Genomic DNA, 25,452 nt, shown 5'->3' with positions numbered 1-25,452 from the left:
CACGTATGGGGGAGCGCGCGCACAAACACACACACACACACACACACACACACACACACACACACACACACACTATTCCCCAATTAACTTATTTTAGCCTAACAGTCCTCTCTCTCTCTCTCTCTCTCTCTCCAGCGGAGACCATAGTGAATGTTCTAGACTTTAAGAAGGACGTGGGCCTTTGGCACGGCATCCTAACGGTAAGACCCCCGCCCCTCACGTATCCTCATCGTATCCTGTTTGCTCTGTTGTAACGTTTATGATTTATGAGTTTCACACACGTAGGCAGGGGTGTCACACCAAATTCTGGGCCCCGGGTACAAGGATTCACTGCGGGCCCCCCATGAATGTTAACTATTGAAAAATAGCAGATATACAAGCTCACAGCGCGGCACCGAGTGCCGCGCTGCGAGCTTGTATATCTGCTATTTTTGAAAAATCGTGAAAATGTGTGCAAGATGATATGTATTTGGCCACGGACCCCCATCTCAAAATATTTCGTTCCAGGGACCCCCAGAAGCAAAATTTGAGTTAGAAATGTTCGCTTAAAAAATACACATATTCAAAGATTTTCACACATTTTCACAACTTTTCACAAAATAGCAGATCTACAAGCTAGCAGTGCGGCACTCGGTGCCGGGCTGTCAATAGCTAAAGTATAAAATAATGAAGGCCCCTCCACCACCTTGGGCCCTAATAACTCAGTCCCACTTTCCTACCCCTTGTGACGCCCCTGCCACCTTTTTCTGGTTTTCATGTGTCTATGAGGTTGACAGTACTTCATTAGACCCCCTGGTCTGGTTGTTATGAGCAATTATGTATTCCCTTTGTATTTTGTATTTCTTTCTGGAGGCTGACACCTTATGGTAGTGGGAGTGTTTCAGGCAAAAATCGTGCACTTTATGAAAGAAGTATGAAATTTGGCACACAGTTAGAATATGCCATATGGAAAATTTTTGGCTATAGGGGCATCGCAGATTTGTCTTGGGAAACTTGTGGGAGCCAATCAAAGTTGGGCTCTCATAGACTTTACTATAGAGTAAAATAATACAAAAAATAAATATGCTTTAAGTAGCATGTGAGGGGTCAAACTAGGTGTTTTTCGGGATTCTGAATCCAATGCAAGCATTTGTTTTGCACGAAAAACATTCCTTTCCGAGAAATGGCCACCACAAAACTGTTGAAAAGTGATGACTCATCACTAAACCATACTTTTATCACTTATATGGGGTCCGTTTTTAGCCCAAGGAATGGTTTTCCTGCAAAATAAATGTTTGCATTGGATTCAGAATCCCCGAAAAACACCTAGTTTGACCCCTCACATGCTACTTAAAGCATATTTATTTTTTGTATTATTTTACTCTATAGTAAAGTCTATGAGAGCCCAACTTTGATTGGCTCCCACAAGTTTCCCAAGACAAATCTGCGATGCCCCTATAGCCAAAAATGTCCCATATGGCATGTTCTAACTGTGTGCCAAATTTCATGCTTCTTTTATAAAGTGCACGATTCCATCAAAATACTGCCCGAAACGCCTGCACTATGGGTCAAAAGTGCAGATCCAAAAACAGTGATTAAATGACATCATATAATCATCCCCTCCCCTTTTACCATTCACCCAACACTGTGGGTGTGGCTAACTTCAGCTGGGTCACCACCCACCTGACAACCAGGCATACTTAATGAACTGGTGGGTGTGGCCACATAAAAACCTAATTTTAACTATTTCTGTACACTTTTTTTTGGAAAAAATCCTCCTCCTAGTATAATCATAATACCTGATAATCATGTTTTAGGGGGGAAATAAATCATGGCACTGCATCTTTAAGCAGGGTTCATACAATGCCTTATGACATCGTCATAAGGTCCACGCCAGCAATAGTCGATCTAGCGACGCGTTTCAAGCTTGTTGAGCTGCTGCTTTTGCTGTTTTTGAATTTGAATGCCTGGAAAAGCCACAGTTTTGGACATAATGAGCCGAGGTGTAAAGGACCTCGAAAGCGACAAATTGATTGGGTTGATTGAAACATTCAGTTACAGGTTGAAGGTTAATGGACTGTATGTGGTGTGTGTGTGTGTGTGTGTGTGTGTGTGTGTGTGTGTGTGTGTGTGTGTGTGTGTGTGTGTGTGCACTGCGCAGAGCGTGATGAACATGATGCATGTGATCAGCGTGCCCTACTCCCTGATGAAAGTCAACCCTTTGTCCTGGATCCAGAAGGTGTGCCAGTTCAAAGGTCAGTCTCACACACACACACACACACACACACACACACACACACACACACACACACACACACACACACACACACACACACACACACACACACAAAAGTAAAAGTAGGATACTGTGTAAAAGTATAGTGTAGAATGCAGAATAGTTCAAAATGTATTGAAAAATAGTTGATCTACAAGCTCACAATGCTCACAATGCCTCACAATTGTGAGCTTGGAGATCTGCTATTTTTTAAGTTTCAGGCAATTCGCGTTTCTTTCACAATAGTAAAAACTGCATTCATGGTCTGGAGAGGGCACTTTTTACATACGGGCAAAGGGGCAGGGGCTCAAGCCCCCTTTCATGTCTATGTGTGCATGTGCCTGTACTTAAAGGACGACTTCACCACTTTTCAACCTATCTTCATATAATTGGTCCTCACTAATAATGTTCATGATAAAAGAGCACAATTGTTTTCTATTGGGTCTGTGTCTCAGAGGAGGGCTGTGGGCAGATCAGAAACCCATCGTCTTGTGACATCATCGACGGAGAATCCAAGCTAATAGAAACAGCAGGCTTTCTATTCCTGAAAAGTTGCAATGTTAAAGTGAAAGCCATTGTTCTTGCGATAATACAAATCTAAATATGTTTTTTAAATATTGTTTAAAAAAAATCTGTCAAACAATGATGTCACAAGACTGGATTTCTGAACTTCCCACTGCTCTCCTAAGAGACGTGGACCAAGTAGATTTCTTTTTTGCTATTTTATCATGAACATTAGTGAGGACCTATTATATGAAGATAGGTTGAAAAGTGGCAAAGTGGTTCCTTTAAGTACAGGGTAAATGTACTTAGTTGCTTCCCACCACTGCTCCCTCCCCAGCCAAGGTAGCGTGTGTGAAGTCCAGGGACATGCACTGGGCTCTGGTGGCCCACAAGGACCAGAAGGACGTCAACCTGAGCTCCCTCCGCATGCTGCTGGTGGCCGACGGATCCAACCCATGTAAGACCCATCACTCTCAACCTGGGGGGGTCCCCAAATTATTTTGGGCGGGCCCCCAGATAATTAACTTAATGTGTGCAACATTGTTTTCTCACTCAACAGTAAACAAACCAACATAACGTTTAAGTGTATAGAGGGTATTATCACATTTCTAAAGTGTCAATGTAAGGACTCTTGAATACCAAATTAAACACCAAATTGTCAAATATTAGAGGAATAGAAATAGAACCGAGTTATATAAAATGTAATGCCTCAACTCTTAGTGCTTGTCAGTAGTGAAAATAGCCAAGCTCACAACGCGGCGCAAATCTTTGAATATATACAGTACAGATCCATCTAAAAAGATTAGAACATTGTGGAAAAGTTCATTATTTTTAAGTCCAGTATGAAGTTGGAAAGTTGGATTTGTGGTGCTATGGCATCTGCTGATTTATTACAGAAATATTCAAACTTTTCTTTAGATCAGTAAAATGTTTTAAGTGAGCATTGCTTTTGCGTGTCCCTGTCACAAAACCTTTTCAGATGGGAGTCAGCAGCCAGATACATACGTATCATTTTGGGGGTCCTTGACACGAACAATTTGAGAACCACTGATCTAGTCTTAACAGTATATTTCTTATTGAATTTTCCCATGTTCACTGCCTTAGGGTGGCCCACTTCAGAAACAGTAATTGCGTTCACTTTGTCACTCAAACAGCGGAAGAAGAAGTGGACTTTTCAATGCATAGTTCACACAACGTTCCCTTTGGCATGATTTGACAGCATGAAGAAAAGGAGGTGTGGTGCGTGGGATGCGTGTGAAACACTCTGACGCACACGCGTTGCGTCAGAGTTGGCACTTGGCATCTCTGCTTTTAAGATTATTACTTATTTAAAAAGCCGCCGTTTGTGAGAAGAAAGGAATCCCAAAAATATAAACACGATAAGAATGAAATCTTGGATATAAACTCTCATATCGCTTCCTGCATGGGGCCCATCTCTCTCTTCGTAATATTCAAAGGCCTTACACCTCTCAGGTAACGGAATCACATTAGCTGGATTGTCTGTTACCGGTAATTTCAAGGAAGTGACATGGAACATGAAACGATGAAATTGCGGTGTTTCTTTCTAAAAGAGGTCCTCGTTTTGTTTAAGCGCCGGTAAAGCATTTCCTGCCCTTTTCACGGGTCTTTCGCTTCCACTCACTCGATCTCACCCTTTTGTCTGTGACTCACATGTGACTCAAGCTCTCCTCTCCTCTCCTCTCCTCTCCTCTCCTCTCCTCTCCTCTCCTCTCCTCTCCTCTCCTCCTCTCGCAGGGTCCATCTCTTCGTGCGATGCCTTTTTAAACGTGTTTCAGAGTAAAGGCCTGCGAGCCGACGTCATCTGCCCGTGCGCCAGCTCCCCCGAGGCGCTCACCGTGGCCATCAGGAGGTACGCGACTACGCACAAGCACACACGCACGCACACACACACACACACACACACACACTCACACACATATCGTCGTTGTCGGGGCCGGAAACCCTGTATGTCCAAAGCCGTTCGTTTTGTATTTATCATTTAAAGCAAACTATTTCAACTAGTGAAAATTGCAGATCTACAAGCACACAACGCCTCGCGATGCGAGGCGTTTTGTGCTTGTAGATCTGCTATTTTCACTAGTTCTGTATGACAGTCTTGTATGATGAAGCAGGGCTTTTACTTTGTGAAAAAAAACATGCACATTTGAAACTTGGAGATACATGGTTTCGGCCCGACTGTGACGATATGCACACAACACACTTACATGCACTGTACGGCCGTGCTCACACATTATGTAGATGTGGTTTCAGGCATGGCCTACATGCCATATTTGGATGTAAACACTCGCACGTGTGCGCACGGAACGCACGCACGCACATACACACACGCACAGAAACACGCAGAAATAGTCAAACACAGACTGAGGCTACAAATCCATAAATGTGTATGCTTGCGTATAAGCGTGCGCGCGCGTGTGTGTGTGTGTGTGTGTGTGAAGACTTTGTGACCCGTGTTTGAGGTAAACATGTGCTGACACATACAGTACACACACACACACACAGCACGGACACACACTGACTTGGTGAGCACTTGATCGCACAGTAAATGCACCGATTGATCACTCCCCACTTCACAGGAGCCGATCAATAATCGCTCCATTTGGATTGATTTCCTACAACCACTTGATCCTAACTGGTCACCAGTGGCGTATGTACTATATTAGTACACAGTACAAGTACTTTACAGTCACGTTACAATACTTGAAGGCAGGGACGTGCAGAGAATGTTAGAGAGGCAGGGGGGTCCCTAAATTATTTTGGGGGGTCCTCAGATGATTAACTTAATGTGCAACATTGTTTTCTCTCTCAACAGTAAATAAACCAACATACATTTTAAGTGTATTGAGGGTATATCTGCACATTTCTAAAGTGACAATTTAAATACTTTTTAATACCTCTAAAATGACAATTAATAAACATTGTCCAAATTGTCAAATATTAGAGGCAGAAATTGTGATCTACATGCTTGTAACGCCTCGCAACGCGCGGCGTTGTGAGCATGTAGATCTGCTATTTTCACAATAGAACCATGTTATACAAAATGTAATGCCTCAGCTCTTAGTACTCGTCAGGGTGGGGTGGGGGGGGGGGGGGGTCCCCAGTTAAAATATGATTATTTTGGGGGTCGGGGCCTGAAAAGGTTGAGAACCACTGTGCTACAGGACATAACAATGGACATATCATGTCCATTATGGTGAATCATTAGTGCCTGCTCCATACATGCGTTGTGATGTTTGATAAAGACGGATTTCTGGGCCAAGCCTTTGTTTTGCGCAGGCTTTGATTTTGAAATGGTGCAGCACTGTATGTATTTCAATCAGTGTGTGTTATGTGCACGGGTCTCTGGCACAGAAGTGTCTAAGTGAGAAATGAATTGTAATTAGTGGAGGCAGGCTGGCACATGAAAGTGTTTCCATTTTCGCTCACTTGTGAGCGTTGCTGGGGTGGAGGAGGCAGCTAAGCAGCAGCAGATCCGAAGCTTTGGATGAAAGACGAGCAGAGCTATAGTCAGGGACGCTGGAACTCCCAAATCTCAAGGGGAGCTGAGCTTGGAGGAGCTAGGTTCATGCTATTTTTTTTGTTCAAGTTATTGAGCGGTGGTAGACCGCTCCATAGCATGGCCGTGTGTGTATCCGTGTATGTATCCGTGTATCCGTGTATGTATGTATGTATGTATGTATGTGTGTATGTAGCCTGAACTACCACTCAGTGACCAGAGAGGGTGCTCTTGAGTCTAGTCTGAGCATCAACTGCAATATTCTCTCTCTCTCTCTCTCTGACACACACACACGCACGCACACACACACACACACACACACACACACACACACACAACCACCGCTCAGTTCACACGGGTGTGATTTTTTTTTTCTTTTTGGGGGGGGGGGGTCGAGATGATTAGACAAATGTTAACATTGTTTTCTCACTCAACAGTAAACAGACCAACATACAGTATAAGTGTATACAGGGTATCTGCACATTTCTAAAGTGACAATTTAAGGACTTTTTTAGTTCCTCTTGTCAAACATTGGTCAAATTGTCAAATATTAGAGGCAGACATTGTGAACATAGCTGATCTGCATGCTCACGGCTATTTTCGCAATGGAATAGATCGAGTCAAACTAAATGTAATGCCAACTCCTACAATTCCAAGTGCTTGTGTGCAGAGTTGGGGGGTCCCCTGTAAAAAATGATTATTTTGTTGGTAAAAGGTTGAGAACCACTGCTTTACACCACTGTGTTTGTCCTCCCCTACATGCAGGCCCGTGGAGGACAGCAGCCAGCCTCCAGGCAGAGGGGTCCTGTCCATGCAGGGTCTGAGTCACGGGGTGGTCCGCGTCGACACCGAGGAGCGCCTCTCCGTGCTCACCGTACAGGACGTGGGCACGGTGATGCCCGGAGGTACGTTTGAGAGGGTGTCCTGTATGTTGCTATGAGCGAGCGAGAGCCACCCAGGTGCTCAATGGACATACACGTTCAGTTAAAACTAGTGCTGTCCAACGATTAAATATTTTAATCGCGATTAATCGCATGATTTATCTAGTTAATCGTGCGATTAATCGCACATAAGTCATACGTTTTTATCTGTTCACAATGTACCTTAGAGGGATATTTCTCAAGTCTTGTATACCCCTATTAACATGGGAGTGGAAAAATATGCTGGCTTTATGCAAAATTATGTTAATCCTTTATTGGAAATCAATTAAAACCCCAAATAAATCATAGTGGTACTGCATTAAACAGGCGGCAGCAGATGGGTATAAGGATCTGCTTAATTTACTTAATCTAAATGTACTTAGTAATATGAGTACTGTAGTAGTTTGTTGATTAGTTTTGTCACAATGAAAAAACATTTTAGAGGTATTAATAAAATAATTAAAATTCAATAAATTGTCACTTTAGAAATGTGCAGATCATTTGGGGACCTCCCAAAAATAATTGTTGTAATGTTGAAAACCACTGTCCTAAACCACGGTTAGGCCAAATGGCTAAAATAAATAAATATGCGATTAATTGCGATTAAAATAATTAATCGCGATTAACATAGCGGTGAGTTAACTGCGATTAAATGAGTTAACTTGGACAGCCACATCAACAGGAACCAAAACTTGAAAAAGAGAGAGAGAGAGAGAGAGAGTGAGTGTGTGTGTACCGTATATCGTATCGTCGGTCAGAAACCTCTTATCTCCATATTCTAACTTTCTTTTCTTTTTAAAGATATTTTTGGGGGGCTTTTATGCCTTTATTGATAAGACAGTAGACTGACAAGGAAATGGGGAGAGAGATGGGGAGTGACACGCAGCAAAGGTCGCCGGGATCGGAACTCGAACCAGCGACACGCAGGCTACTCTGAGCCTATGTTGCGTGCGCCTGGACCGCTAGGCCAGCGGGCACCCCCTTTTGTTCTTTTCTAAAAGGAACGCCCTATTTGATCATCCTACAGCGTCACACGAAAAAAGCAAAAGTAGCACATCTTCGTGCTGCGTTGCGAGCTTGTAGATCTGCTACTTTTGCTGCTTTTTGAATCCTGAAAAGTAACAGTTTCGGACATAACAACAGAGACGATAAGATGTACTGTGTGTGTGTGTGTGTGTGTGCGTGTGCGCGTGCGTGCGTGCGTGCGCGTGCGTGCGTGCAGTGAATCGCAAAAACCCATTAAATTCATTTATTCGTAAAATGAGTTTTAAAGGTGCGCAAAACGTTTGCCCTTTACATTTCATCACTGTCTCATTCCAGACACACTTTGCATTCCAGACACACTTTGTGCTCAGCGGTGGAAAAAGTATTCACATTTTGTACACAAATACTCAATACCGCAATATAGAAGTACTCTGTTACAAGTAAAAGTCCGGAATTCAAAATGTACTTGAGTAAAAGTATGAAAGTGTTGGCATCAAAATGTATTTAAAGTACCATGATGCAACACATTGTGAGCTTGTAGATCGTCTATTTTCAAACAGCCTAAGTATAGACTATAGGGCTAAAGTGGTTTATGTTTTTTAATGATATCATTTATATCTGCAAACCAACTAGTAACTAAAGTTTTCAAATAAATGTAGTGGAGTAAACGTACAACATTGGGATCCAAGATGTAGTGGAGAAGAGGAATAATTATTGGAAATTGGAAATGTATTTTTAAAGTACAAATACCTCAAAGTTGTACTTACAGTAAGTACAGTACTTAAGGAAATGTACTTACACCACTGTTTGTGCTCATGAGTGAGCCAGTTAAAAAAAAAATAAAATAAAAAAATATAGAGGGAATGGATTTTTTATGTAAATGCGGTGCAATAAAATCAGTTGAGCTTACATTTTGGGCACCCCGGGGGGAAAGCATTATGCAGAAAGATTTACAACATGGCATGAAAGACATTTACCAATATACTGTAACTGTTCCCTGTGCTATTTATGGTGAGTGCCTTTTGTGGAAGCCTAGATCTGTTTATATGCAGTCAATGTTTCTGTATGTCAGAGCCAGAGGTCTACTGTAGGTTAGAGCAGTGGTTCTCAACCTTTTCTGGCTGTGACCCCCAAAATATTCATATTTGAACTGGGGACCCCCCCACCGTGACGAGCACTTGGAATTGTAGGAGTTGACATTACATTTAGTTTGACCCCATCTATTCCATTGTGAAAATAGCAGATCTACATGCTCTTGCGAGGCGTTGTGAGCATGTAGATCGGCTATTTTCACAATTTCTGCCTCTAATATTTTACAATTTGACCAATGTTTGACCAGAGGTACTAAAAAGGTCTTTAAAGTCCTTAAATTGTCACTTTAGAAATGTTCAGATACCCTGTATACACTTATACTGTATGTTGGTCTGTTTACTTTTGAGTGAGAAAACAATGTTAACATTTAGCTAAACTTCTGGGGACCCCCCAAAATAATTTGGGGACCCCCCTGGGGGTCCCGACCCACAGGTTGAGAACCACTGGGTTAGAGTGATGGGTTAAAATAGAGCCCCGACCAATGCCAGATTTGTGGGTCCGATCTAGGGATGGGACGATATGACATTTTCACGTCAGGTTATTTTCGATATTATCGCAATAATCAAAATATCCCCAATATCCCCAATATCCATTATCACAGGGCGGAACATTTGCAAAGAAATAGCAGATCTACAAGATCACAACGTGTCGTAATGCGATGCGTTGTGAGCTTAGATCAGCTATTTTTTGGTAAAGAGATTTGGTAGAGAGTGGGGAAAAAAAAGACGTATAGAGAATTATAGAGGGTTTAAGTGGTACCAGATATGCAGCTCGGCAAATAAATGGTGAATTGATCCTGGTGCATTACGGAGGATAATTTCATGATACATTTAAATCTCCACGATATGATTATTGTGAGTGTTTTTTATCACCATAAACGATAATCCCTAGTCCGATTCCGATGTTTGCACATACACACAAACACATCTAACACATACCTCTACTAAACGATAATCCCTAGTCCGATTCCGATGTTTGCACATACACACAAACACATCTAACACATACCTCTACAGTAAAACACTTAAGGGCGAAAGGCGAGGTCGGTCATGTTTTACTCAAGTACATTTTTACATTGTATTTCTACATTGCAGTATTGATACTTTTCCGGGTAACGCCTCAATGTCTATATCTGACCTATGACATCACATTGTTATCACATTCCGTCCTTGTCCCTTGTATGCCCATATATGGAGATCCCTGATGTCATTATCAATACTAGCCGGCGACCTGGCCAACTCGGGAACAATGTAAATAGGGAATGAATGCCCCGCCCTTTAATGCAAACCCCATTATACCTGTTGTCATAGGATCCGTTTTGACCATCTGTTTGCGTGTGTCCATTTATGCCCATATTTGGAGATATCTGTCTGTCTACGTCCATTTTATGCCCATATATGGAGATCTCTGTAGGACCCGTTTTGACCTTCTGTTTGCCTGTGTCCATTTATGCCCATATATGGAGTTATCTGTCTCTAAGCGTCCATTTTATGCCCATATATGGAGATCTCTGTAGGACCAGTATTGACCATCTGTTTGCCTGTATCCATTTATGCTCATATACGCGCGTGCCGAATCTGAAGCCGGTGGGACGAACGGTTCTCGAGATACGCGGATTACATACACACACACGCAGACAGACAGAGATTTCTCGCATTTATAGTAAGATTAAGCCCATAGCTTGGAATGCCCATATATGACATATTGTGTGAGTCTCATGTGGTCTATAACATAAGACATCTATGATGTCAGATGTCTGTCATATCCATATTTGGGAAATATTTTGTCCACATTTTGTCCAACTTAAAGCCATACTGTGTAAGATGCCCAACTAGTGGTCATTAGCCCTATAGCAAACCGCGGTCGCGTCCGCGTCTTTCGGACGTTTTTCGTACCTTCAGACCCCCGCGTCTGCCTCCACCTCGCTGAGATCTATCTTTTAAGGGGTCCCTTGTTCCTGTGCGTTCAGTAATTCCAGAGATACGGACTCCTTCACCCTGCCTGGTAGGCGAAATTACCTAGAGAAGGGATGGTACAAACGGGCGACAACAAATATGGCTGCCATAGCGACCCCACTTCAAGATGCGCTGTGATTGGCCGGCAGTTGTATAACCCTCGCTGTGATTGACCGGTAGTGTGATGACGCAATTTTGGCGCGAGATCCGGTCCACGGCAAGGATCTCAGTTTACATACAGAGAAGGCTTTACAGGCTGAAATTCACGGCGCGGATCTTCTAAAACTTTTGTGATTTAATAGTTAGGAGAATTTTAAGATTTGTTTTATAAAAAAAGTTACATAGTACAACTTTAAAGGTGATACACTATGAATTTTCACTTTTCCTATTTTAAAACCTTTTTTTGGGGTCCCAATAGCACCTTCTATCCTCACAAAGTCCCATTTCTGACCATTGTGTCTTTCTCGTTTTTGGGAAGGCAGAGGTTAAAAGCTTTCCACGGGTTCTCAGAACAGGCTGTCCTGAATTGCTGCACTCTACTTGCATTTGCCCTCCCCGCCCTTCAGGTCCAAACCAGAAGAAGCAAGCTGTCAAAATCCCATATTAACACATCTGGTGCCAACCCCGAGTTTCCCGAGTTTGGGCCGTTTTTGAAAAAAATATATATATTTTTTTTTTCAATTTTTTTTTTTCAAATTTTTTTTTGGACCTCCAGAAATGTATTAGGCATGATCGCGATCGCGAAATTGCATGTTTAACCCCCATACCAACCCATTCTTAAAAACATGGCAGCCATGTTTGTTTACATCTGAAGAAAACATAATGGCTGATAAATCATGAATGCCTGAACGGATTTCCAAGCGGATTTTTTTGTTTGAAAGCTGTGAACAGTGCGCACACACGTGGTGCATCATCTAGGCATGGGCGTGCACTTTTTACACAATTGCGCAATTACATGGAAGTCTATGGTAACCATGGCAACGTAGGACATTGAAGAGAAAAAATCATGGCTACATAAGTGTTAAATAACCTGCCACAAATGCATGTCCAAGAAGTAAACAATCTACTAATGTCAGATTAACATACACACAAGTGTACTAGTTATATTTTCTAATTAGGTGCTTCTGAATTGTTCCAGTGTGTTTGTGTCAGTGTAATCCATGCCGTTTGTGCGCTGTGTTTGTCTGTTTACGACTAGTCGCAACGCTTCCATGTTCACACTGCTACTAGCTGGATCGTGCATGAGCTGTGCCTCCCCAAGTGGATGATCCGTTGATTTTGAATCTGTTCACGACACTGACTCACTACTCAATCAGTACTCTGTGTCTCGCGACTGCAAACCGGATCGCATCGTTCATTTAAAAGAGCCGTTCAAGAAAACCGAATCGTTCGCGAACGTCTCATCTCTACTGCCAACGGGGAAGCGCCTTCTATCGTTGTGCATGCAGTGCTGTGCACTGTGTGCAGGTATCGTACTCGGCGTTGTGCTCGCACCGAAAACACTGTGTATCGTGATAACCCTGCTATTGTACAGTGACCATAAACATCTTATCTTCTTATCATAGGTGATTCTGCTAGCCCTGCTTACCCATACCAATACCATTCTGAACAACGAGCAATATGAAGAGGCTTATTATAGATCATATTTCCTTTCGGATTAGCCTACAATCATGTTTCATGTTACAGTAGGTGTAATACTGTAGCCTAATTCAGGTGTTTTATACTGCAGCTGAAAATCCTCTGAGAGCCACTCAAAAATGAGAGGGGCTCTCTATTCAAGAGTGGTAATTTAGCCTCAAACCTTTGGAAAAACGTTTTTGGGACATAAACAATATGATATAAATACTTGTTAAATGCATGGTGTATCACCTTTAAACAACCACCCGCAACTCGAATCACACTTGAATTCCGTTCTGTGCGACGTCGCTTTTCGCCCTTAGGCGTCTTACTGGTATTGTATTGTATGTAAAAAAAAAATCAAAAAAAATATATACTGTATATATTTTAAAAAGTTCCAAAATTGCAGGTGTACAAGCTTGCGGTGTGGCGCAAAGTATTTCTGAGAAAAAAAAAGAAAAAAAAATTGATATAGCTAAAAAAAAAAAACTAAAATGACACCGATGCTTTCCCGCTGTTTTTAATGGGTCAGGAAACTGACTGAGAATCATGTCTTGGATTAATAACCATGTATAAGAAAGCATGGCATGTGTTAGTGAAAACATTTATTTCCAACATGGCCTTGTGGTTTATAGAAAGAAAACTTAGCTTGAGGTCAAAACTGTGTTGTTGCTGTGCCCCCTGGTGGCTAAACCATTTAGTACACGTGTCATTTAGACAGTTTATGTCTTCAAATCATCGACCTGTACATATACACAGTGCTGGAAAAGGTACTCAAGTTTTTTACTTAAGTAAAAGCATCAATACTGCAATTTAGAAATACTCTGTAGAAGTCCGGAATTCAAAATGTACTTGAGTAAAAGTACGAAAGTATTGGCATCAAAATATTCTTTAAGCACCAAAAGTAAAAGTACGAAATCTACAAGCTCACAATGGGTTCCGATGCGACCCCGTTGTGAGCTTGTAGATCGGCTATTTTCAGTATGTTTTATAATACTATAATTTATATTTGCAAAATAACTAGTAACTTAAGTTCTCAAATAATTGTAGTGGAGTAAAAGTACAATATTTGGATCCGAGATGTGGTGGAGTAGAAGTAAAAGTATCGTACAAAGTAAAGTACAAATACTTGGTGTAAATCTACTTGGTTACTTTACACCGCTGCATATACACATCAATGTCGCCTTCTCAGTGCGTGGCTTGTGGTGGACAGTTTTGTCAAAATGACAATAATATTACCAGAAACACTTTAGGCCTAACCTATAGAATAGGGCTAAATCAGAAATTAGCCTACAAAACAAATATGTTGCTACATACTGTACATGTACTGTAAGCCCCTCCCAAACAGCAAAATGTGTTCCCGGCCTGAATGGGTTAAGAGCTAGCCCTGAATGACCATAACAGGTCTGTAACACTGAGAGTGTACAAATGTGACCAGGGCCTTTTCCACCGGCAAAGAACTGGTTCCAGAACCAGTGCCGGTTCAACTTTCTTGGAACCTTGGTTCGTTCTTGCGAACCGGCTTGCGTTTCCACCAGATTGAACCATGATTGAACCCATAGGCGGGAGAAAGAACCAGAACTGGTTCTTTGCCGGTGGAAAAGGCCCCTGTCAGTGCCATGGGGGTCCTTGCAAATAAAACATTTGAGAACCACCAGTACTAGTTGGACTCCTAATATGCCATACTATAGTGTCGTAGTAAATAAGTGTCACACATATTCTGAAGAAAACCTAGACTCTGCCTTTCAGCAATAGGGTCTTATGATGAAAACAAGACATTTATGATGGTGTGTAAAAAAGAACATTTTGAATTTGCCACGGACAAAACCAAAGCCTTGCCAAGGAAGGACACGTGTGTCCGTTTACGGACATGTCGATGACCCCTGTGTCTTAACCTGTAAAGACTCCAAAAAAGAAGTGTCTTTAGAATTTGTTTTCGATGCGAATACTTTCGGATTTAACAGAAGAACGGAGCAAATAATAATCGATTTTTTCCCCTTCTTTACAGGATCAGTGACTTATGTTGGGTCGAGTCACGTCAATAAATACATAATAATTCTATCAAAAACAATAGAGATCAAAACTAGTCTGTACAAATGAAATGTCACAATAAGGAGAGAAAGGTGTGATAGTGGGATACAGTCCCAAGTTTGGGTGCTTTCTGTAAACATCTCTCTCTGTGTCTCTCTCTCTCTCTCTCTCTCTCTCTCTCTCTCTCTCTCTCTCTCTCTCTCTCTCTCTCTCTCTCTCTCTCTCTCTCTCTCTCTCTCTCTCTCTCTCTCTCTCTCTCTCTCTCTCTCTCTAGGTGTAGTGTGTGTAGTGAAACCGGAGGGTGTTCCCTTGCTGTGTCGGACAGATGAGATTGGCGAGTTGTGTGTGTGCTCCATTGCCACGGGCACTTCATACTACGGCCTGGCTGGCGTGACCAAGAACACCTTTGAGGTGAGGACTCACTGTGTGTGCATCTATGAGTTTGTAGATCTGCTGTTTTTGAGCGGTGGTCACAACGCTCCTATACGTGGCCGTGTGTGTGGGTCTGTCTGTCTGTCTGTCTCCGTGTCTGTCTGTCTGTCTGTAGCCTGCAGTAACCTTTTCTGACCACACATGTTAAGGGAGGGGCGCTGTTGCACACACACACACACACACACACACACACACACACACACACACACACACACACACACACACACACACCACCGCTCAGTTCACACGAGTGTGATTTTTTTAAAACCGTGAAAATGTGCAAATCTTTGAATATAATTATTAGCGATTAGCGATTTTTTTACTCAAATCTTTGCTTCTGGGCGGTCCCTGGAACACAATATTTTGAGATGGGGGTCCGCGGGAAAATGCATATAATTCTAGGGGTCCTTGACATTAAAACGTTTTTCAGAAAGGACATTTGAGGACATTTTTAGGTAGTTTTCAGGTCTTAATGGGTTAAATGTTGAAAGCAAATTCCTTTTAGCCTGCAAGGCATCAGTATATAGGTTATAGTATTATATACTGTATATACACGTTTTGAATCATAATCTCATGTGGTTGTAATACACAGGGTTCTTACACAAGCATGGAAAGTATGGACATGTATGGAATTAGATTTTAGTCATTTCCAGGTCTGGATATGGAACTAAGACAAAAGTGTATAGAAAAGTACTTCTGTTTACTCAACTTTCCAGACTATCATTTGCATCCGTCAGTCTCGAGAGACTATGGAGACTTAATAACTAACAACACATCCCTCACCAAATGAGTTGATGGAAAATGCTGCACTATCTCTGAATTGCATCGCAAATAACATTGTGACAAATGCTTGTCTGATGCTTGTCTGAAATAAATGTCTGAACATTGTTAGTTATGCAGTGTTGTTATTAGAACATGTTGACTCACACTCAAGGAAACCATAAGGCTGCATTCATCATCATGTCCATGTTAATAAATGAGACTTCACAGACGGAAACATTTCTTATCGACTTATGACCAAATATTTGCTTATATTGCTGACTTTCCTTTTTTGATGCCTTCAATTATTATGATCAAGGGGGAAAAATGCACCTCATGACATGTTATGCCATACACATGTGCAGACAGAGCAGCATGGGGTAGAGAGAAGTAAACAGCAGTGAGGGATCTGCTAACAGGACTTCATTGGTTCTCCAGAGGCAAAATGTTGTGCAATGGAAATAAATGCGGTGCAAAGAGGCAAACGTGTTAAAGTTGGACAAAACAAAGCGTCCAGGTTAGTCTGTCATGGTGGGCATGTTTGTGAGAGGTTTTGTGAGAGAATGTAGGCACAGAGATACTACTTTAGATGTGAACCGGGCTGATAAGTGTCAATTCGGTTGTAGTCTCTCGTGGCCAGACTGTTGCCTCCGCGATTTGGTCAAATGCTCCCGGCATACAGTCTGGTAAAGGGAAATAGTAACGATGAGTGCGAGATGAAGCGGAAGTGAAGCCTCCTCGTCACTTCCGTTTCAGTCTCACATCGCACACATTTATCATTATATAAATAAAAATCATATAAGCATGTTTAGCTTGCTGCTTAGCAGAAATGACATTTTAAAATATATTTTCTTGAACGGTAATGCCTGTTTCCATTACTCGCCGTTAGGGAGCTGCTGTTCCAGACTCTATATAGCATTCAGAGATTGTGGAATAGTTGTCTGGCTACGCGAGACTAATTCGGTTGTCCTTGACATGGAAAAAGGTTTTGATAAGCCCTGGTTCTCTGTGTCCAGGTGTACCCGGTGAGCTCCGGCGGGGCGCTGGTCAGCGACTATGCCTTCGTGCGGACGGGCCTGCTGGGCTTCGTGGGCCCCGGGGGCCTGGTCTTCATCTCGGGCAAGATGGACGGCCTCATCATGGTGAGCGGGCGGAGGCACAACGCCGACGACGTGGTGGCCACGGCGCTGGCGGTGGAGCCCATGAAGTTCGTCTACAGGGGGAGGTGAGTGCAGTGCACGCCATCTCCCCTCCTCTAGACCAGGGGTCTTCAACGTTTTCAGGCCAAGGACCCCTTACGAGAGAGAGAGAGTTGAAGCAGGGACCCCCCCACAACCTTTTCATAGATTCCATATAGAGGGTATGCGCGTGACATCACTGTTGCTGGAAGTTATGTGGGAACACCTGCTGAGTGGCAAAACACTAATTTCTGCCATTGACAGCCCATACATCCAAAAAGAAAAGTCCTATCTGATTGTATTAACGCTTTCAATGCCACCTTTTCACCACTAGAGGGCGCCCAGTGGCCATAGAAAACACCCATCCACAAGCGCTGTAACAGCACAAGCCGTGCGCAGCCATGACAAGCCTGAACACTTTCCTTTGTGTCATCAACAGGGACAGGATGAAGTTAGCTTGAAGTTAGCAATTGGCTACCAAGCATTTTAGAAGCCCTATTTTCGGCGATTTAGCCATGATTAAACCTTGCACACCTCAAGGATATGCATGGAACAGAGAAAATTAGCTCTAAAGATCCTGGATTGCATTGGAGTGGATGGTAAATATCGGCGGCGCGACGCTCTCGCGGGCCGTGTAAACAGATGACGGCCGGCGGCCCGGCTCGAAAATAAAAAATATATATATATATTTTTTTTTTACAAAAAAAATGTTTTTTTTTAAAGCCGAACTAGTTCGGGATAGGCACCCAGGACGGTCCAAATTATCCCGAACTAGTTCGGGATAGGCACTAAAGCCAGGGTTCGAGTTATGTGGGGGCCAGTGGGGGCTTAGCCCCCATAGATAAGGTCTGGGACCCCATAGTCAAAGTCTCTTTTTTTTCCCAAGTGTTTTCAGGCGCATTTAATGTGGGGTGTGAGTCTTCCTTTACCGTCCGGGTTATAACACACTCGCTGCAATGGTTCCTACCTTTCCCCCAGGGCCGAGGAGGCCCTGGATGCAGACCTACCCAGCTGCGTGGTCTCGCCATGGCCTGGGCATGGGGTAAGCTAGGAACCACTGCATCGAGTGTTTGTTCTAGCCACGGCCCGGACGGCAAAGGAAGGCGGACACGCCGGACAGCAACAAACAACCAAACAAAACAACGCTGTCTTCTGAGCAAGACTGTAGCCTTAGTGTGCCTGTGCCCGTGACAATGTTTTTTTTAGTAAATAAATATGAACCCGACCCGCCTTGTTTTGAGAAAGAAAAATACCCATTTTAGCCGACTTTATGCTACCAGAACGGGAACTTTTGGCTGGATGGCTCAGAGCTCAGATGGAGGAATTGGGAACTGGAGGCTGAGCAATAATGGTGAGTTAATATGAACAGAAAAGACTGCCTGGAGTTGTCAACATAGCCAATGTGAAGCCCCAAAGACACCCGAATTAATATTGTGAAAGGAAAAATATGATTTAATATAGGAAAATACTCGTTTTGGCCTACTTTATACCCGAAAAATATCCGATTTAATATGATTTAATATAGGAAAGTACCCGTTTTAGCTGACTTTGTACCCGCAAAATAACCGATTTTTTTCCCGCCGCCGCCGATTCTGGCGCCGCCAGAATAGGGCCCCCATAGTTCTGGGAGTATAACTCGAACACTGACTAAAGCAGTTAAACAAAGTTAACTCACCAACATTGCAGCAGTACTGAAAGCTTGAATTATCCTCTTTCTATCTGCAAAGTTTTTGTTTCATAAAAATCCACCATAGGCATGTTATGAGCTACTTTCTGTCAAGAAATTCTGTGCAGGTGATTATTTTTCCAAGTGTCAGAGTTTGGAAGCACTCGTTTTCTACAACACAACATCCTGCTGCTTCCTGCATTATGTGCAAATTAGAAACAGGTGGTATGCAGGGCCGTTGAGTGATTTGCAACTAGCACTTCCAAACTCCAATGCTCCATGCTGCTCAATGTTTTGCCCCTAGAGTTATAATAAGAATAGAGAGGACACCAGATATCCCCACCCGTCCACTTGCATTGAGTTAGGGTGACCATACGTCCTCTTTTGCCCGGACATGTCCTCTTTTAGGAGGCTGTCCGGCCTGTCCGGGGGGGTTTTATAAATTCCTTCAAATGTCCGGGGTTTCGCGCATATCACAGTTAAAGCACGGGCATTTACAATGCACGTTCAATGGTTCGTTTGGAAACACACTGTGAGAGGCGGGTTTCACCCCTAACCCCGGAACGTGTATTATTCATACTACTCTCTGCCTGCGCTGCGATCCCTCCCTCCCTCACAGCCTGTCTCGCTTTCAGATCAGAGGCAGAGCAGCGCGAGCTCGGCAGCAGCAGCTCGCGCTGCTCAAGCCAAACGAACAAACTGCAAACGAAATTAATGCTGTTTCACTGATGAAATGCACAAAAAGTGCCAGTGACCAACATTGAGAAGTAGAGCGTTCTGTCAGCAAAGCTGGTACTCTTCTGTGTCCATTTAGGCATTTACAAATAAAAGTTATTCTGCTTCAAGCCCATATCAACACTGCAAAGTAGCCTACAAGACAGTCTGTGCGAGGTGAGAGCTCTTCTGCTAACTAAATTGACAGAATCTTTTGTACAACCTTGTAAAGCAGAAGATACGGCGGTTTGAATAATGGGCTACCTCTCTTTTATTTAGTTACAAAGCTGAACGTTCATACAGGAATCAAAAGGCATACTTTATCAGTGGATCTCTAGCCTATTAATAGATGTGTAAAGGGTCCAATTGGTACCCCCTCAAAAATGAATACATAACTAATAATAGGCTATATTAGTGGTATAGGGCATAACTGAGCTGTAAACTAATAATAGAAATTATTTTTGGGGGGGGGGAAAAAAAAAAAAAAAAAAAAAATATATATATATATATATATATATATATATATATATATATATATATATATATATATATATATAAAGAGTGTCCTCTTTTTGGATTTTCAGATTATGGTCACCCTAATTGAGTTGCTCACCCAGCGCATGAGGCGTTTTCACCCCTCCTTCCGGCTAGTAAAACCGTGACGTAGTGGGGCCACTGTGATGCGTTTTGCGTCATAATTTGTGTTCATGGACGCGCTTCATGAACGAGCACTTCCGGTATGAACGCGCGTCAATACAAAGAAGCCTAGACGCGCGTTCATGTGAGTAGACCCAACTGCAGTACCTCAAAACGGCCACCATGTCCATTTGGTTTCAGGGCGCCCCCAGGGTTCTGGGGGCTTGGCTTTGCCACTCAGTCTAGATTAGGGGGGTGGGTCCCAGTGGACGTGCATACCCTCTATAGTTTCATTGTTTGACAGCACAATCATCAGTGTATTTTGGATTCATGTCAATTTGTGTTTTCAGATATTTAACCACTTGAACCGTCAATACTTAATAAATTTGACCTTTCACTCTGTACTTAGTCTGCTCTTTTTCCCCTACAAGCTCACAACGCCTCGCGCTGCGAGTCGTTGTGAGCTTGTAGATCTGCTGTTTTTGGCCAAAGTTCTCAGAATATGGACACTAGAGTTCAAGTGGTTAATGTAAAAAAGGGGAAAAAAGGTTCTATCACTCAGTTTTGGAGGACCCCCTGTAATAACTCTGAGGGCCCCCACAGGGGGTCCCGGACCCCCCTGCTCTAGACCTTTGTTTCCCAAACAGCGGGTCGGGACTAGGGATGGGGACGATAATCACTGTTTTCGTTTATCGCGAGGAAAAAACTCTCAAGATAATCGTATCGTGAAGATTTCATTTACCGTCCTCCGTCATGCACTGGGATCAATTCACCTTTTATTTGCCGAGCTGCATATCCGGTACCACTTAAACCCTCTATAATTGGTGAAACGGACCCGTAAATGACGTACTTGATACAGTCTTTTATTTTTTCTCTCTCTACCAAATCTCTTTGCCAAAAAATAGCCGATCTCACAAGCTTGTAGATTGGCTATTTTTTGGTAAATGTTCCGCCCCAGGATAACGGATGTTGGGATATTTTGATTATACGATAATATCGTAAATCGCAAATGTTTTCGTCCCATCAATATAGGGACCCATTTGTGGGTCCCTCAATTTCTGGTTTCCTACATTTTGTTTTTAAATTATTATTATTTCAAAACATTTTCAATTAACGTTCCCAATAAAAGCAACATTTTCCATGAATTCAATACTAAAATGCTATACTAAAAATGCAATACTGAACAAAACATTACTTTCATGAAGAATGAAAGAAATCTTATAAATTAGAAAACAAATGTTTAAGAAGAAGTGAAAATAGCCGATCAGCAAGCTCTCTACGCGACGCGAAGCAACGCGTTGAGAGGATGGGGACGCTGGTAGAATGCTGTCTGGTGTTTGATAGGTCAAAGCAGTGTTGACTTCGTCGACCAAAACTATGGCGAAAAATCGACTATTCACTGACAAATACAGAATAAAAACGAAATTAAACCTAAGCTATGATGACCAAAACTAAGACTAAATATTTGGACAATTTGGTCAACAAATAAAAACGTATGTTAGGGAGGGATTAGTGGAGAAGAGATCCAGTAAAACTAAAAGACAAGTAATTTTATGTTTTATGTTTGGTGTTGCGCTCTAAAAATAAGCTATATACAGTATATATAATGCATGTATGTATATAATTGAGAGCTAATGTAATGGCTTCACGCTGATTCTACAAATACTAATCTCTGCAGCAAATTCACAAAAGGATTATTTGGCTTTTGAGGTCATTAAACCTGCATAAATAAGAAAAGAAAAAAAGCAGATCTCAAAGTACCTGCAAAGGCTGAATTGCACCTCTAATTGTGACTGCCGGGCAAATCTCATCCTAGTGCTCCGAGGCTATTTGTGCATATTTAAGTGAGGCAATTATGGAAACATTTGGCACCTTTCTATGTTGCAAAACATAGAAAGGTGTGAACACAGTGAAAATGATTAGAGTCTTCAGAGAGTTGGTTGTAAGTGTAGCACATTCATCAGGGGTGTCGTGCCCGGATTTTCCAGTGCTAACGGCAGCATCGGTGATCGTACCAAGCCAGGCAACGTCATGCCAGGCAACGGCATCATCATGCCAGGCGTGCTCATGAGAGAATAGTTTGACCATCTTGAAACCTACATTGGTGTCAAACCCATTTTACTGATGTATTGCTTTTTTCTGTGTGTGCAAGCTCCCAATGGCACGTTGATTCAGTCACAACAGGATGGGTAACATTCTTAAACTACTGTATATATAGACTAATTTTATTTGCATTTCATACCTAGTCATTATGTAGAGCAGGGGTCTTCAACGTTTTCAGGCCAAGGACCCCTTAGTTGAGAGAGAGATGAAGCAGGGACCCCCACAACCGTATCATAGATTCCATATAGTTTCATCGTTTCACAGCACAATCATCAGTGTATTTTGGATTCATGTCAATTTGTGTTTTCAGATATTAACCACTTGAGCCGTCATACTTAATAAACTTGACCTTTTACTCTGTACTTAGTCTGCTCTTTTTCCCCTCTACACCAAATCTCTTAAACAAAAATAGCTTGTAGATCTGCTATTTTTGGCAACAGTTCTCAGAAGAGAAAGAAACGTTTCACAGCCCCTGTGATCAACCAGTGGACTTAAGTCTGACATAGGCTGTATATAATATTATTTTCAGACACATTTTTTCCCCAAATATTTGCACTCATTTTCTCAATTTAAAAAAATAACAGATTAAAGAGCTTGTATAACTACTATTTTTGAATAGCCAACCAATGTGCTATTATGTAGGCCTACAGCTAAAATCTAAAATTAATATTCCTGGTTTTAATAGGCTAAGCCAGCTCCATAAAGTAAATCTGTCTCACTCTGTGACAAAAATGCACCATTTACACAATACTGTACTTAGTGACATGGATAATTGCAGACACAGAACAAGGACCAATTGCACTGTCTGTGGCGGCGCATACATATATGTCTTGTTTGTGTTGGCATAACACAGTATCGTTTGTCAATCTTACCTTAAGTCATGGCCGATAGCGGGTGCAAGAGATGTGCAATTCATGTTGCTATCAGTGGCTGCAAAATCAGTGGCTGCAAAACCCTTTGTTGCCGGTTCGCCAACAAAGGGTTAAAAAAATAGTGTGCACGCTGGTGCACACATTCGTGCACAGATCATGCACTATGCATGTGCATGCTTTTCACAGCTTTCAAACAAAAAAATCCGCTTGGAAATCCGTTCAGGCATTCAGGAGAAAGGAGCCCTTATGTTTTCTTCAAATGTAAACAAACATGGCTGCCATGTTTGAAAGATGGGGTTGGTATGGGGGTTAAACATGCAATTTCGCGATCGCGATCATGCCTAGTACACTGTTGGAGGTCCAAAACATTTTTTTTCAATTTTTTTTTTTTCAATTTTTCATTTTTTTTTTTTTTATTATTTAAAAAAAAAAGACGTTCAGAAGACGTCTGGCAGGGAGGTCCATAGTGAAAAAGACGTTTTAAAGACGTTTTTATTATAGAAACGTCTTTTTTGGCAGGGTATGAGTTAAAGTGACTCAGTGTTGAGTGATGAGTGTTTATTACATTCTACTGTCCCCTTTCGGCTGCTCTTTGACAAGGGACTGTTCACTTAAATCAAATGGGACATTCCACTTTTATTAGACTGGAGTATCTCTGTGAATCATTCTCATTAAAGCCACTTTTAATGTTGGCCATCAAAAAAGAGAGACTTACACCAGCCCCCATTGCCAACGGCTATTTCATGGCTATATAAGAAGTCCATTAACAATGCATATACGCAATTTTACATTAGGGGGTTTTGATCTCCCTGCAACTTAATCACTGCCTGTCTCAGCTCAGCCGTTACTTTGTATTTACCTTGTAGGAGGGAATATGATACCAGCCAAATGCTGCTGTCCATGTTGGCTTGCTGACTTGATACGTTTGTCTACTCTGCCAGCTACACCTTGGCAGGTGACCAGCCATCAATTTGAACATCCAGGCTGGCATAGAATAGCGAATAGAATTTAAAAAAAAAAACTCTTGGGGGACTTGAGAAACAATAAAAAATAGCCTCCTGCCTTTTTATTAATGCCATTATTTCCATATCAGAGGATTTAAAGTGCAGAATCATCAATCATCACACCACTGCTGGGATCCGCAAAAGCCTTCACAATGCTAATGTAACGAGTCTGTAGGGATAAAGCTCTGTGGTCGGCTTGTGGTCTTTTGTCTCCATATTCATTTTATACTTTGTGCATAGATAGAGAGAGGAGAGGGAGCTTTGGAGTCGCCGCGCAGTCCGGGCAGAGTAAATTCAAACACAGGACGAGGTCTCAGGAGAGTCTGGTGTGAGCTGACTGAACCAGTTTGAAGAATTTCATACCAATCTTCAGCTGAACAGAATGAGCCTCTGCCACAGCAAAATGTGTCATCATTATAGCTTTACAATCATTTCAACCTCATATTGCATACTTGACTTACTTACTTGGGCCTTTAACTTCTCTGAGGAACATAACGTCACTGGTCCGGCAGAAACCATGTACAGTATCTCCAGGTTTCAAATGTGTATGTTTTTCCCCCGTAAAGTAAAGCCCTGCTTCATCATACGACGCACAAAACTAGTGAAAATAGCAGATCCGCGAGGCGTTGTGTGCTTGTAGATCAGCTAGTTTCAATAGTTTTTTGTTATTAATTCTTTTTTATTTTATTCAAATCATGAATGTAGAAAGTTACACAAATGTATTATGAGTAAAATAAGAAAACAAATAAAATCACAAGATAGGAAGGAAAAGAAGAAAAACAAACCCATCCACCCCCTTTCCCCGGAACAACATAGAATTTAAGATGCTTGCATGCTTGTGCCAGGCTATTACCACTATGTAGTGACTTCTTGAATCATATCCTTGAGCTTATCTGCAATGTCCGACCATATAATATAATAATGTTTTCCTCTTTCGCTCTGTGTAATCTTGCTGTTGACTGCTCTAGATATACTATATCTAAAAAGAGCCCACTGGCAAAATGTTAAGGTATTTACACCGCGTAACAACCACCTTCTTAGCCGCTGTTAATCCAGCAAAGAAGATGCACTTGCGGATATTGTTTAGATGCAGCTGTGAGATGTCATTTAATAAAAATAAAGAAGGAGAAGGTGTGATATTGACTCTAAAAATTGCTGAAAGTTTTGAGGCAACCATATTCCAAAATGAGGACACATACAATATGGGCATTCCC

At 42.1% G+C, this 25,452-nt stretch overlaps 1 protein-coding gene across 1 annotated transcript in view; it reads left to right on the top strand.

The window, feature by feature from the left end:
- Positions 1-25,452, top strand: part of LOC308306946 (disco-interacting protein 2 homolog C-like) — a gene marked incomplete at both ends in the record, with an annotated part of 131,653 nt that overhangs the window by 70,402 nt on the left and 35,799 nt on the right. Inside the window, 7 exon segments of the mRNA XM_080752002.1 lie at positions 136-200; positions 2,141-2,234; positions 3,096-3,215; positions 4,514-4,628; positions 7,041-7,180; positions 15,149-15,285; positions 17,082-17,290. Coding sequence (XP_080608128.1) covers positions 136-200; positions 2,141-2,234; positions 3,096-3,215; positions 4,514-4,628; positions 7,041-7,180; positions 15,149-15,285; positions 17,082-17,290 — 880 coding nt within the window.

Source organism: Nannobrachium achirus (assembly GCF_963921795.1).
Source record: "Nannobrachium achirus genome assembly, chromosome: 21".
NCBI classification, from domain to species: Eukaryota; Metazoa; Chordata; class Actinopteri; order Myctophiformes; family Myctophidae; genus Nannobrachium; species Nannobrachium achirus.
Note: the sequence above shows the minus strand (reverse complement) of the source record. Positions and strands in the feature narration are given on the sequence as shown.